We start from the raw sequence: 16,666 nt of genomic DNA, 5'->3' as shown, positions 1-16,666 counted from the left end.
TAACGTTCCAACCGGAGCGTTCGTTTTTGTCTACAGAGCAATGGAACACATGGCCATATCATGACTAGTGCGCGTGACCAGGAACTAGCATTCTGCCAGACCACTGACTCAAATAGCTGCCATCCGGCCCCACATCACACTAGAGGCTTCCTTCCACGTTCTACTGACTGTTGACATCTAGTGGAAGGCGTAGGAAGTGCCGTCAGATCCATATCTTACTGGGATGTGAATAGACAATGAGTTTAACATCAACCAGCCCCAGAATTTCCACTTCCTGTTTGGAATTTTGCCTGCCATATGAGTTCTGTTATAATCACAGACATAATTCAAACAGTTTTAGAAACTTCAGAGTGTTTTCTATCCAATAGTAATAATACTATGCATATATTAGCATCTGGGACAGAGTAGGAGGCAGTTCACTATGGGCACACGATTCATCCAAAGTGAAAATGCTGCCCCTATCCCTAAAAAGTTAATTGAAGAGGTAAGGGAGGATGAATGTGCTCTGCATAACATACCAATACCAATTGACGTACCTCGTCTGTATACCTGCGGACACAAGTCTTCTGCACGCAATACAGCTAACCTTATCCATTGAATTGTGTCCATGTTCTGTTTAAGATTGACACAGGAAAAGATGGTATCAAACAATATTTGTCATACAAGGGACAAACCTCACCTTCATCATTCCATTTTTCAGTTAAGAGCCTGCTTCTACTGTCCTTATCTAAATGTTTGTTGGGCAGGTAGGTTCCTGTAAGGACCCCCACCAGCTAAGGAGGTTCAATGATGAACCCCACCTATCTTATTCAACTGTAATCATGCATCTGCAACAAAGATAGCTCAGATGTGCGAGTGCCTTCTGAATCCTAGTCCAAGTACACTCTAAAAATGTGGGGTTCAACGAGATCTAAGGTCCGCAGTTCTTTTTAGAACCTTACGGTTCTTGGCACTGAAAATGCCCCCCAAAAGGTTCTTCCAAGAACCCCATAGAAGGTGGAAAGATCTAAAAAAATATATATCAGAAGACACTAATATGACCCCACCATCAATAGACACTAATATAACCCCATCATCAATACACTAATATGACCCCACCATCAATACACTAATATGACCCCACCATCAATACACTAATATGACCCCACCATCAATAGACACTAATATGACCCCACCATCAATACACTGATATGACCCCACCATCAATACACTGATATGACCCCACCATCAATACACTAATATGACCCCACCATCAATGACCCCACCATCAATAGACACTAATATGACCCCACCATCAATACACTAATATGACCCCACCATCAATACACTAATATGACCCCACCATCAATAGACACTAATATGACCCCACCATCAATACACTAATATGACCCCACCATCAATAGACACTAATATGACCCCACCATCAATACACTAATATGACCCCACCATCAATAGACACTAATATGACCCCACCATCAATAGACTAATATGACCCCACCATCAATAGACACTAATATGACCCCACCATCAATAGACACTAATATGACCCCACCATCAATAGATACTAATATGACCCCACCATCAATACACTAATATGACCCCACCATCAATAGACTGATATGACCCCACCATCAATACACTAATATGACCCCACCATCAATACACTAATATGACCCCACCATCAATACACTGATATGACCCCACCATCAATAGACTGATATGACCCCACCATCAATACACTGATATGACCCCACCATCAATATACACTAATATGACCCCACCATCAATATACTCATATGACCCCACCATCAATACACTGATATGACCCCACCATCAATACACTAATATGACCCCACCATCAATAGACACTAATATAACCCCACCATCAATACACTAATATGACCCCACCATCAATACACTGATATGACCCCACCATCAATAGACACTAATATAACCCCACCATCAATATACACTAATATGACCCCACCATCAATACACTAATTTAACCCCACCATCAATACACTGATATGACCCCACCATCAATAGACACTAATTTGACCCCACCATCAATACACTAATATGACCCCACCATCAATACACTAATTTGACCCCACCATCAATAGACACTAATATGACCCCACCATCAATAGACACTAATATGACCCCACCATCAATACACTAATATGACCCCACCATCAATAGACACTAATATAACCCCACCATCAATACACTAATATGACCCCACCATCAATACACTGATATGACCCCACCATCAATAGACACTAATATAACCCCACCATCAATAGACACTAATATGACCCCACCATCAATAGACACTAATATAACCCCACCATCAATACACTAATATGACCCCACCATCAATACACTGATATGACCCCACCATCAATACACTAATATGACCCCACCATCAATACACTAATATGACCCCACCATCAATATACACTATGACCCCACCATCAATACACTAATATGACCCCACCATCAATACACTAATATGACCCCACCATCAATAGACTGATATGACCCCACCATCAATACACTAATTTGACCCCACCATCAATACACTAATATGACCCCACCATCAATAGACACTAATATGACCCCACCATCAATACACTAATATGACCCCACCATCAATAGACTAATATGACCCCACCATCAATAGACACTAATATGACCCCACCATCAATAGACACTAATATGACCCCACCATCAATACACTAATATGACCCCACCATCAATAGACACTAATATGACCCCACCATCAATAGACACTAATATGACCCCACCATCAATACACTAATATGACCCCACCATCAATACACTAATATGACCCCACCATCAATACACTAATATGACCCCACCATCAATATACACTAATATGACCCCACCATCAATACACTAATTTGACCCCACCATCAATACACTGATATGACCCCACCATCAATAGACACTAATTTGACCCCACCATCAATACACTAATATGACCCCACCATCAATACACTAATTTGACCCCACCATCAATAGACACTAATATGACCCCACCATCAATAGACACTAATATGACCCCACCATCAATATACACTAATATGACCCCACCATCAATATACACTAATATGACCCCACCATCAATATACACTATGACCCCACCATCAATAGACACTAATATGACCCCACCATCAATACACTAATATGACCCCACCATCAATACACACTAATATGACCCCACCATCAATACACACTAATATGACCCCACCATCAATACACTAATATGACCCCACCATCAATACACTAATTTGACCCCACCATCAATACACTAATTTGACCCCACCATCAATAGACACTAATATGACCCCACCATCAATATACACTATGACCCCACCATCAATAGACACTAATATGACCCCACCATCAAAAGACAATATGGCGGTTGTTTTGCTTTACACACAAGCCTCAAAAGACTAGTCTGAAGGTAGACCAGTTTAAAAAATGAATAGACATATACAGTTTATTTGGTACACCCATCTAGTACTGGGTTGGACCCCCCCCCCCCCCCCCCCCCCCCCATTTCCTCCAGAAAAGCCTGAATTCTTCAGGGCTTGGAAACATTGCTCAATTGGTATCAAGGGGCTTAACGTGTACCAGGGAAACATCATTACACCTACGCCACCAGCCTGTAACGTTGACACCAGGTAGGTTGTAGCCGTGGACTGATGCAGTTTACGCCAAATCCTGACTCTGCCATCAGCATGACGCAACAGGAACTAGGATTCATCGGGCCAGGCGATGTTTTCCACTCCTCAATTGTCCAGCTTGCATGATACCTGCCATTCTATTTCATCAACGAGCTGTTTTCACCATAAAGAACTGCCACTGACTGGATGTTTTTTGTTTGTCGCACCATTCCCCTTGCTTACAGGTGTATAAAATCGAGCACGCAGCCATGCAATCTCCATAGACAAACAGTGGCAGGAGAATTGCCTTACAGAAGAGCTCAGTGACTTTCAATGTGGCACCATCATAGGAAGCCACCTTTTCAACAAGTCAGTTTGTAAATGTAAGTGCTGTTATTGTGAAGTGGAAAAGCCCAACAGCGGCTCAGCCATGAAGTGGTACTTCACACAAGCTCACAGATTTGGATCGTCGAGTGCTGAAGCGCGTTTCCACTGCTAAGTATAAATCGTATGTCCTTGGTTGCAACACTCACTACCGAGTTTAGAACTGCCTCTGGAAGCAACGTCAGCACAATAACTGTTCGTCGGGAGCTTAAGAAATGGGTTTGCATGGCCGAGCAGCCGCACACAACCCTAAGATCACCATGCTCAATTGCAGGAGTCGACTGGAGCGGTGTGAAACTCACCGCAATTGGAGCAGTGGAAATGCGATCTCAGGAGTGATGAGTCACCATCTGGCAGTCCGACTGACGTATCTGGATTTGGCAGATGCCAGGAGAATGCGACCTGCCCGAATGCATAGTGCCAACTAAAGTTTGGTGGAGAAGGAATAAGGGTCTGGTGCTGTTGTTCTTGGTTTGGGCCCCTTAGTTCCAGTGAAGGGAAATCTTAATGCTACTGCGTACTATGACATTGTAGACGATTCTGTGCTTCCAATTTGTGGCATCAGTTTGGGGAAGGCCCTTTCCTGTTTCAGCATGACAATCCCCCCGTGCAGGTTTATACAGAAATGGTTTGATGAGATTGGCGTGGAAAAACTTGACTGGACTGCACAGAGCCCTGACCTCAACCCCATCGAATACTTTTGGGATAATTGGAACGCCAACTGTGAGCCAGGCCTAATCGCCTAAAATCAGTGCCCGACCTCACTAATGCTGTTGTGGCATAATGGAAGCACGTCCACCACAGCAATGTTCCGACATCTAGTGCAGAGCCTTCACATAAGAGTGGAGGCTGTTATAGCAAAGGGGGGACCAACTCCATGATTTTGGAATGAAATGTTTGACAAGCAGGTGCCCACATACTTTTGATCATGTGGTGTGCGTTTTAGTTATAAAATTAACTAGTTAGCAAATTATAGGCTGAACATTTACTTACCCCACTAAAGTTATTAATTTCACTTTTTGGATGTCCTGTTCAGAGGGCAATGATGTGAATCACCCATTCTAGCTAGCTAATACTGTACTGACCATGTTCAGGCAAGTTTCCTCCCTGCCTCCAAATATGGGTATGAACATGAAGTACCCTGAACATGAATAGATCATTCTGGCCCTAAAAGATCAGATGGCATCAACATGTAACACAACCAGGAGATATGAATCATCAAGTCATCCTACAACTTCTAATACATTTACTCATGTAAAGATGAAGAGCATGTACTTTATTTTACAGGATGATATAATGCATGAAGCAAACAATGGAATGATTTAGTGAAATGTGAAGCTGTAGACTCAGTAAAGGGGTCTTTCATCCCTCTGTGGCCTGGAACAATTCTTCAGCCTCAGAGTAGCATGGTTCTGATTGTGGACTCTGCTGAACTCCTGTATGTATATTGGAATGACATTTCGATGTCTATGAAGGACCAAAGCTGCCATAATTACAATTAATGTATTAAGAGAAATCCACACAAAGGAAATACTGACAGATTTGATTCCACAGTCCAAGTCCTGCAGTCAGAGTTAGGATGTGAATATTTGTAAACTCTTTCAGTTGTGTTCCGTGGGTGTCACTGAGTAGGCTGATGCCCCATATCATGGACCCAAGATCCACAGGCATTAGGAAGGCCTTGCCTGTGCACGTGACTAAACCCCACAACCCCCTTCTCAGCTGTCAATCTTTCTGATTTCCACCAATCAGAGTTGATGTCAGAATGATTAGAGGGACAATAGAGTGCTGAGTACCAGGCAGTTAACAAGTGTGGTAGACTACTAATGACCATCACCAGCATCAGAGCTTGGAGAAGCCTAATTACTACATGGTCACGTGGAATTTAACTGCCTTCATGTCCTGTAACTGCCGGTGTGGTGGTAATACAGTCACCATAACAGTCCTACTCCTTCCTCCATTTCCCAGAAATGAACTGGTTCAGATACATTGTTCAGCATATCACACCAACAAGAAAGAAAGTAAATCAACAGTTTAATCTCTGGATTTCTTCATTTATTTGTATAGAATGTGAATCAGGTCCTGTAGTACAGTAAAGACAACTGTCAAAGTCTTCAACGTCTTCGTTCCAACTCCTTTCATCTCGGTCCACATCTACAATTACAGACACAACATAAACATTGACAACATCCAGAACCAGCTGCAAAGAAATAACATTTAGTGAATGAGTGAGAGTGTGTGTGTTTTTGTGTGTATATACCTTGGTGGACAAATGTCTAGTTGGTAGCAGTTGGTAGCAGTGCCTGGTGGAGTCTCAGTACCCGGGATCTTCTGTCCAGAACTGTTCACACACCAACAGTAACCTACCAGAAAAATACATGTTAATAACCTGTTACATAGACAATATTTACACATTTTACTGTAACACATTGAATTTGTCACGTTCAACTGAATTGGATAATTTACTGTGGGCTTGTATGTGTGTGCGTGTTAACCTGTAGAGCCTGAACATTGAACAGAGGTGTATTGTCCAGCGGCGTCACACGTGGGGATGAAGGCTCCAATTGGGCCATTTAGCGCGGCATCTCTAGCACGCTCACAAGGGGTCTTGGGTCGTATCGTAGCATCTGGTTACAGGGAACATACATTGTAATGTGGACATAACATAACATAACAATGACGGATATACATTCTGGAATCATGGACTGCATTCTATATGGGACCCTGTTCCCCTATTGGGCCCTGGTCAGGAGACTGCATCCTATATGGGACCCTGTTCCCCTTTGGGCCCTGGTCAGGAGACTGCATCCTATATGGGACCCTGTTCCCCTTTGGGCCCTGGTCAGGAGACTGCATCCTATATTGGACCCTGTTCCCTTTTGGGCCCTGGTCAGGAGACTGTATTCTATATGGGACCCTGTTCCCCTTTGGGCCCTGGTCAGGAGACTGCATCCTATATGGGACCCTGTTCCCCTTTGGACCCTGGTCAGGAGACTGCATCCTATATGGGACCCTGTTCCCCTTTGGGCCCTGGTCAGGAGACTGCATCCTCTATGGGACCCTGTTCCCCTTTGGGCCCTGGTCAGGAGACTGCATCCTATATGGGACCCTGTTCCCCTTTGGGCCCTGGTCAGGAGACTGCATCCTATATGGGACCCTGTTCCCTTTTGGGCCCTGGTCAGGAGACTGCATCCTATATGGGACCCTGTTCCCTTTTGGGCCCTGGTCAGGAGACTGTATTCTATATGGGACCCTGTTCCCCTTTGGGCCCTGGTCAGGAGACTGCATCCTATATGGGACCCTGTTCCCCTTTGGACCCTGGTCAGGAGACTGCATCCTATATGGGACCCTGTTCCCCTTTGGGCCCTGGTCAGGAGACTGCATCCTCTATGGGACCCTGTTCCCCTTTGGGCCCTGGTCAGGAGACAGCATCCTATTAGGGACCCTGTTCCCCTTTGGGCCCTGGTCAGGAGACAGCATCCTATTAGGGACCCTGTTCCCCTTTGGGCCCTGGTCAGGAGACAGCATCCTATTAGGGACCCTGTTCCCCTATTGGCCCTGGTCAGGAGACTGCATCCTATATGGGACCCTGTTCCCCTTTGGGCCCTGGTCAGGAGACTGCATCCTATATGGGACCCTGTTCCCCTATTGGCCATGGCAGGAGACTGCATCCTATATGGGACCCTGTTCCCCTATTGGCCCTGGTCAGAAGCAGTGCCCTATACTGAATAGGAAGCCATTTCAGATGTACATTTCTGAAATCTTCAGTTGTTGCTTCACTCCTTCAGAGATCTTCAAAGGTCTTCACTGGGTCTGTCTCTTTCTCTCTCTGTCCTGCCTGTGAATTAAATTCTACCTCTCCCTCCTCTCCTTTTTAAGGACCCGTCCAGTCAGAACCCTCCCTCTGGAACCCTGCACGGAGAGTTGGAGGTCCGAAATGGCAGCGAGTAGTGCAGAAAAAATGCAGGAAATTAAGAAAGAGTTGTTGAAGCAACAGCTGTGCTGGATTGAGGACAATATGGCAGTCAGTTCTGATGGTATGTAGCGGGAGGATGAGGGTTAATGACCTGAATGGTCGGTAGTGGAAAAACACAGGAAGAAGAGAGATCATGATACTGAAAGACAGGAAGAAGAGAGATCATAGTACAGAAAGACACAGGAAGAAGAGAGATCGTGATACAGAAAGACACAGGAAGAAGAGAGATCATGATACAGAAAGACACAGGAAGAAGAGAGATCGTGATACAGAAAGACACAGGAAGAAGAGAGATCATGATACAGAAAGACAGGAAGAAGAGAGATCATGATACAGAAATCAGTGGAGCGTCTTGTAAAGAAAGCATAAAGAGATCCAAGGTAGGAAGCAAGAGTAGTGATGTGTTGGAGTTTAAAGTGGTGATGGTGTTGGATGAGACCACAGGGCCTCACTTACTCTGGGTGATACAGTTGATTCTAGGAGTGCCTGGAGGAGTCTCAGTACCCGGGATCTTCTGTCCAGAACTGTTCACACACCAACAGGAACCTACCAGAAATGGACATGTTAATAACCTGTTAAATATATAATATTTACACATTTTACTGTAACACATTGAATTTGTCACATTCAACTGAATTGGATAATTTACTGTGGGCTTGTATGTGTGTGCGTGTTAACCTGTAGAGCCCCAACATTGAACAGAGGTGTATTGTCCAGCGGCGTCACACGTGGGGATGAAGGCTCCAATTGGGCCATTTAGCGCGGCATCTCTAGCACGCTCACAAGGGGTCTTGGGTCGTATCGTAGCATCTGGATACAGGGAACATACATTGTAATGTGGACATAACATAACAATGATGGATATACATTCTGGAATCATGGACTGCATTCTATATGGGACCCTGTTCCCCATTGGGCCCTGGTCAGGAGACTGCATCCTATATGGGACCCTGTTCCCCTTTGGGCCCTGGTCAGGAGACTGCATCCTATATGGGACCCTGTTCCCCTTTGGGCCCTGGTCAGGAGACTGCATCCTATATTGGACCCTGTTCCCTTTTGGGCCCTGGTCAGGAGACTGCATCCTCTATGGGACCCTGTTCCCTTTTGGGCCCTGGTCAGGAGACTGTATTCTATATGGGACCCTGTTCCCCTTTGGGCCCTGGTCAGGAGACTGCATCCTATATGGGACCCTGTTCCCCTTTGGACCCTGGTCAGGAGACTGCATCCTATATGGGACCCTGTTCCCCTTTGGGCCCTGGTCAGGAGACTGCATCCTCTATGGGACCCTGTTCCCCTTTGGGCCCTGGTCAGGAGACAGCATCCTATTAGGGACCCTGTTCCCCTTTGGGCCCTGGTCAGGAGACAGCATCCTATTAGGGACCCTGTTCCCCTTTGGGCCCTGGTCAGGAGACAGCATCCTATTAGGGACCCTGTTCCCCTATTGGCCCTGGTCAGGAGACTGCATCCTATATGGGACCCTGTTCCCCTTTGGGCCCTGGTCAGGAGACTGCATCCTATATGGGACCCTGTTCCCCTATTGGCCATGGCAGGAGACTGCATCCTATATGGGACCCTGTTCCCCTATTGGCCCTGGTCAGAAGCAGTGCCCTATACTGAATAGGAAGCCATTTCAGATGTACATTTCTGAAATCTTCAGTTGTTGCTTCACTCCTTCAGAGATCTTCAAAGGTCTTCACTGGGTCTGTCTCTTTCTCTCTCTGTCCTGCCTGTGAATTAAATTCTACCTCTCCCTCCTCTCCTTTTTAAGGACCCGTCCAGTCAGAACCCTCCCTCTGGAACCCTGCACGGAGAGTTGGAGGTCCGAAATGGCGGCGAGTAGTGCAGGAAAAATGCAGGAAATTAAGAAAGAGTTGTTGAAGCAACAGCTGTGCTGGAATGAGAACAATATGGCTGTCAGTTCTGATGGAATGTAGCGGGAGGATGAGGGTTAATGACCTGAATGGTCGGTAGTGGAAAAACACAGGAAGAAGAGAGATCATGATACTGAAAGACAGGAAGAAGAGAGATCATAGTACAGAAAGACACAGGAAGAAGAGAGATCGTGATACAGAAAGACACAGGAAGAAGAGAGATCATGATACAGAAAGACACAGGAAGAAGAGAGATCATGATACAGAAAGACACAGGAAGAAGAGAGATCGTGATACAGAAAGACACAGGAAGAAGAGAGATCATGATACAGAAAGACAGGAAGAAGAGAGATCATGATACAGAAATCAGTGGAGCGTCTTGTAAAGAAAGCATAAAGAGATCCAAGGTAGGAAGCAAGAGTAGTGATGTGTTGGAGTTTAAAGTGGTGATGGTGTTGGATGAGACCACAGGGCCTCACTTACTCTGGGTGATACAGTTGATTCTAGGAGTGCCTGGAGGAGTCTCAGTACCCGGGATCTTCTGTCCAGAACTGTTCACACACCAACAGGAACCTACCAGAAATGGACATGTTAATAACCTGTTAAATATATAATATTTACACATTTTACTGTAACACATTGAATTTGTCACATTCAACTGAATTGGATAATTTACTGTGGGCTTGTATGTGTGTGCGTGTTAACCTGTAGAGCCCCAACATTGAACAGAGGTGTATTGTCCAGCGGCGTCACACGTGGGGATGAAGGCTCCAATTGGGCCATTTAGCGCGGCATCTCTAGCACGCTCACAAGGGGTCTTGGGTCGTATCGTAGCATCTGGTTACAGGGAACATACATTGTAATGTGGACATAACATAACATAACAATGACGGATATACATTCTGGAATCATGGACTGCATTCTATATGGGACCCTGTTCCCCTATTGGGCCCTGGTCAGGAGACTGCATCCTATATGGGACCCTGTTCCCCTTTGGGCCCTGGTCAGGAGACTGCATCCTATATGGGACCCTGTTCCCCTTTGGGCCCTGGTCAGGAGACTGCATCCTATATTGGACCCTGTTCCCTTTTGGGCCCTGGTCAGGAGACTGCATCCTCTATGGGACCCTGTTCCCTTTTGGGCCCTGGTCAGGAGACTGTATTCTATATGGGACCCTGTTCCCCTTTGGGCCCTGGTCAGGAGACTGCATCCTATATGGGACCCTGTTCCCCTTTGGACCCTGGTCAGGAGACTGCATCCTATATGGGACCCTGTTCCCCTTTGGGCCCTGGTCAGGAGACTGCATCCTCTATGGGACCCTGTTCCCCTTTGGGCCCTGGTCAGGAGACAGCATCCTATTAGGGACCCTGTTCCCCTTTGGGCCCTGGTCAGGAGACAGCATCCTATTAGGGACCCTGTTCCCCTTTGGGCCCTGGTCAGGAGACAGCATCCTATTAGGGACCCTGTTCCCCTATTGGCCCTGGTCAGGAGACTGCATCCTATATGGGACCCTGTTCCCCTTTGGGCCCTGGTCAGGAGACTGCATCCTATATGGGACCCTGTTCCCCTATTGGCCATGGCAGGAGACTGCATCCTATATGGGACCCTGTTCCCCTATTGGCCCTGGTCAGAAGCAGTGCCCTATACTGAATAGGAAGCCATTTCAGATGTACATTTCTGAAATCTTCAGTTGTTGCTTCACTCCTTCAGAGATCTTCAAAGGTCTTCACTGGGTCTGTCTCTTTCTCTCTCTGTCCTGCCTGTGAATTAAATTCTACCTCTCCCTCCTCTCCTTTTTAAGGACCCGTCCAGTCAGAACCCTCCCTCTGGAACCCTGCACGGAGAGTTGGAGGTCCGAAATGGCGGCGAGTAGTGCAGGAAAAATGCAGGAAATTAAGAAAGAGTTGTTGAAGCAACAGCTGTGCTGGAATGAGAACAATATGGCTGTCAGTTCTGATGGAATGTAGCGGGAGGATGAGGGTTAATGACCTGAATGGTCGGTAGTGGAAAAACACAGGAAGAAGAGAGATCATGATACTGAAAGACAGGAAGAAGAGAGATCATAGTACAGAAAGACACAGGAAGAAGAGAGATCGTGATACAGAAAGACACAGGAAGAAGAGAGATCATGATACAGAAAGACACAGGAAGAAGAGAGATCATGATACAGAAAGACACAGGAAGAAGAGAGATCGTGATACAGAAAGACACAGGAAGAAGAGAGATCATGATACAGAAAGACAGGAAGAAGAGAGATCATGATACAGAAATCAGTGGAGCGTCTTGTAAAGAAAGCATAAAGAGATCCAAGGTAGGAAGCAAGAGTAGTGATGTGTTGGAGTTTAAAGTGGTGATGGTGTTGGATGAGACCACAGGGCCTCACTTACTCTGGGTGATACAGTTGATTCTAGGAGTGCCTGGAGGAGTCTCAGTACCCGGGATCTTCTGTCCAGAACTGTTCACACACCAACAGGAACCTACCAGAAATGGACATGTTAATAACCTGTTAAATATATAATATTTACACATTTTACTGTAACACATTGAATTTGTCACATTCAACTGAATTGGATAATTTACTGTGGGCTTGTATGTGTGTGCGTGTTAACCTGTAGAGCCCCAACATTGAACAGAGGTGTATTGTCCAGCGGCGTCACACGTGGGGATGAAGGCTCCAATTGGGCCATTTAGCGCGGCATCTCTAGCACGCTCACAAGGGGTCTTGGGTCGTATCGTAGCATCTGGTTACAGGGAACATACATTGTAATGTGGACATAACATAACATAACAATGACGGATATACATTCTGGAATCATGGACTGCATTCTATATGGGACCCTGTTCCCCATTGGGCCCTGGTCAGGAGACTGCATCCTATATGGGACCCTGTTCCCCTTTGGGCCCTGGTCAGGAGACTGCATCCTATATGGGACCCTGTTCCCCTTTGGGCCCTGGTCAGGAGACTGCATCCTATATTGGACCCTGTTCCCTTTTGGGCCCTGGTCAGGAGACTGCATCCTCTATGGGACCCTGTTCCCTTTTGGGCCCTGGTCAGGAGACTGTATTCTATATGGGACCCTGTTCCCCTTTTGGCCCTGGTCAGGAGACTGCATCCTATATGGGACCCTGTTCCCCTTTGGACCCTGGTCAGGAGACTGCATCCTATATGGGACCCTGTTCCCCTTTGGGCCCTGGTCAGGAGACTGCATCCTCTATGGGACCCTGTTCCCCTTTGGGCCCTGGTCAGGAGACAGCATCCTATTAGGGACCCTGTTCCCCTTTGGGCCCTGGTCAGGAGACAGCATCCTATTAGGGACCCTGTTCCCCTTTGGGCCCTGGTCAGGAGACTGCATCCTATTAGGGACCCTGTTCCCCTATTGGCCCTGGTCAGGAGACTGCATCCTATATGGGACCCTGTTCCCCTTTGGGCCCTGGTCAGGAGACTGCATCCTATATGGGACCCTGTTCCCCTATTGGCCATGGCAGGAGACTGCATCCTATATGGGACCCTGTTCCCCTATTGGCCCTGGTCAGAAGCAGTGCCCTATACTGAATAGGAAGCCATTTCAGATGTACATTTCTGAAATCTTCAGTTGTTGCTTCACTCCTTCAGAGATCTTCAAAGGTCTTCACTGGGTCTGTCTCTTTCTCTCTCTGTCCTGCCTGTGAATTAAATTCTACCTCTCCCTCCTCTCCTTTTTAAGGACCCGTCCAGTCAGAACCCTCCCTCTGGAACCCTGCACGGAGAGTTGGAGGTCCGAAATGGCGGCGAGTAGTGCAGGAAAAATGCAGGAAATTAAGAAAGAGTTGTTGAAGCAACAGCTGTGCTGGAATGAGAACAATATGGCTGTCAGTTCTGATGGAATGTAGCGGGAGGATGAGGGTTAATGACCTGAATGGTCGGTAGTGGAAAAACACAGGAAGAAGAGAGATCATGATACTGAAAGACAGGAAGAAGAGAGATCATAGTACAGAAAGACACAGGAAGAAGAGAGATCGTGATACAGAAAGACACAGGAAGAAGAGAGATCATGATACAGAAAGACACAGGAAGAAGAGAGATCATGATACAGAAAGACACAGGAAGAAGAGAGATCGTGATACAGAAAGACACAGGAAGAAGAGAGATCATGATACAGAAAGACAGGAAGAAGAGAGATCATGATACAGAAATCAGTGGAGCGTCTTGTAAAGAAAGCATAAAGAGATCCAAGGTAGGAAGCAAGAGTAGTGATGTGTTGGAGTTTAAAGTGGTGATGGTGTTGGATGAGACCACAGGGCCTCACTTACTCTGGGTGATACAGTTGATTCTAGGAGTGCCTGGTGGAGTCTCAGTACCCGGGATCTTCTGTCCAGAACTGTTCACACACCAACAGTAACCTACCAGAAATGGACATGTTAATAACCTGTTAAATATATAATATTTACACATTTTACTGTAACACATTGAATTTGTCACATTCAACTGAATTGGATAATTTACTGTGGGCTTGTATGTGTGTGCGTGTTAACCTGTAGAGCCTGAACATTGCTCAGGGGTGTATTGTCCAGCGGCGTCACACGTGGGTATGAAGGCTCCAATTGGGCCATTTAGCGCGGCATCTCTAGCACGCTCACAAGGGGTCTTGGGTCGTATCGTAGCATCTGGTTACAGGGAACATACATTGTAATGTGGACATAACATTGCAGGACAATATACATTTCTGGACATACATTCTGGAATCTTGGAGTGCGTCCACTATGGGCCCTATTCAGAAGTAGTTTATACGGAATAGGGTTCCATTTCAGATGCAACCTAGGTACTTCCTGTCTAAATATTGAAGTTCTGCTACTTGTTAAAAAGGCCTGTAGAGTCAAATTCCAGTTTCGTAGAAGAGCTGATGAAACTAAGACTGGAAATTGTATCAGTGTTATTTCCTGTTAGTTGCTAGACAATATAATCAAACAAACCATTCATATCAGAATACCTCAGACCCGCATCTAGACACCAATATACATCTCTGGAACTAGAGGAGTGGCAGGTAGCCTGCTGTTTGAGAGTTGGGCCAGTAGTTCAAATCAGTGAGCTGACTAGTTGATATATCCGTCTATGTGCCCTTCAGCAAGGCACAACCTTCATTTCTCCAGTGTCAAGGTTGATAATGGCTGACCTCTCAGAGGGTGTCCCATGGAGAACCGGTTATGAATAGAAACACATTTCCAAATCACACCTGCGTATTAATACCTACATGTGTGAAGTAGGACAGAGCAACACCAACAAATGTTTTTATTAAAATGTAGGTGAGTAAGTGTGAGGTATGTCACGCTTACCTCCCAGAGCAAAAGCTGTGCTGACAAGCAGAATGATGGTGAATATCGCCATGGTGATCGTCTCCTGAGAGAGAAAGAGTGTAAGATTAGTTGAGCATTTTAAATCTGGAATGGCTGTGGGTACTAGAGGAGAGGTTAAGGAAACCAACTGTAAGGTGCAAAACTTAAGCAACTGCCAAAGCAGAAATTTTCTAAACCCAGTACTGAGGTAGTGGTGAGATTTTAATGGGTCTAGGAACGACAGATTTGTACCTTGTCAGCTCGGGGATTCGATCTTGCAACCTTTCAGTTACTAGTCCAACACTCTAACCACTAGCCCCCCGACACATAAACTACTGCAGCATAAATCACATATACAAAACACAGGGCTGAAACCCATTCAAAAGAGCGAGGAGTACCTCGAATAAATACACAGGAGGAGACCCGAAAACAGAAGCGCACAATGATACAACACGGGACGAGACCCGTAATCATCTATGCACAATACAAGTGGCACGAAAGCCAACACAACAAGGCACAGGTACTCACACAACCGACGGACATTGGAACAATAAATCGACAGCCCAATTGAGAACAAAGGGCACAAACATACAATTACTATTCAGGGGAGAATATGTGGACCAGGTGTGGGTAATGACACAGTTCAGTTCCTAGAGGCCGGTGACGTTGGCCTCCGAAGCCGGTGCACGGAAAGAGCAACAGTACCGGAGGGATCCGTGACAGAGAGGTTAAGGAAACCCTGTGTAAGCTACAAAACTTATGCAACTGCTAAGGCAGCATTTTCCCAACTCGGTCCTGGTGATCCCAGGTATCATCTCTTCAACCACTTACAATAGATTCTCCTTGCACACAGGAACATGGATGCTTCCCAAATGGCTTCTTATCCCCTATGTAGTGCACTACTTTGGACCAGGGCCCACAGTGAACTAAATAGAGAATAGCTCAGGGCCACAAAGATAATATGGACCCTTGTCTAAAGTAGCTCACTACAAAGGGAATAGGAGGTCAGTTGGGACGCAGCCAGGTACAGTATTAGATGAACAGATGTTGAAATCTCACCTTCTGAAGTCTTCAGTTGTAGCTTCACTTCTTCAGAGATCTTCAAAGGTCTTCACTGGGTCTCTCTCTCTCTCTGTCCTGCCTGTGAGTTGAGTTCTACCTCTCCCTCAACTCCTATTTAAGGACCCGTCCAGTCAGACCCCTCCCTCTATTTTTCTCAATCTCTCATCCTTCAACCCTCCACATACTTTCTGTCCAGCCCAAAACCTGCTGGACCTGTCTATCTATTTGTTTGACAGGGTTGGGGTCAATTCAAAGAGAAGGTATTGAACTTTTGTAACACATTCATGTGCTGCATATTGGGTCACAATATGGTTATGAAGATACTTAATTCTACCTAATTGAAGCTGATGAAGATGTAGTCTGAAGTG

General features: G+C 45.9%; 1 protein-coding gene across 1 annotated transcript; it reads right to left on the bottom strand.

The window, feature by feature from the left end:
- Positions 1 to 6,569: 6,569 nt before the first annotated feature.
- LOC120036002 (equistatin-like) lies at positions 6,570 to 15,288 on the bottom strand. The gene is made up of 10 exons (XM_038982472.1): positions 15,237 to 15,288; positions 14,439 to 14,570; positions 14,217 to 14,306; positions 12,536 to 12,667; positions 12,314 to 12,403; positions 10,632 to 10,763; positions 10,410 to 10,499; positions 8,734 to 8,865; positions 8,512 to 8,601; positions 6,570 to 6,706 (listed from the first exon to the last, which is right to left on the bottom strand). The coding sequence occupies exons 1-10, from the start codon at positions 15,286 to 15,288 to the stop codon at positions 6,570 to 6,572; spliced, it is 1,077 nt and encodes a 358-aa protein (XP_038838400.1).
- Between the last annotated feature and the right edge of the window lie 1,378 nt (positions 15,289 to 16,666).

This window comes from Salvelinus namaycush, unplaced genomic scaffold (assembly GCF_016432855.1).
Source record: "Salvelinus namaycush isolate Seneca unplaced genomic scaffold, SaNama_1.0 Scaffold1178, whole genome shotgun sequence".
Lineage (NCBI taxonomy): Eukaryota > Metazoa > Chordata > Actinopteri > Salmoniformes > Salmonidae > Salvelinus > Salvelinus namaycush.
This window is presented reverse-complemented; position numbering and strand designations above follow the sequence as displayed.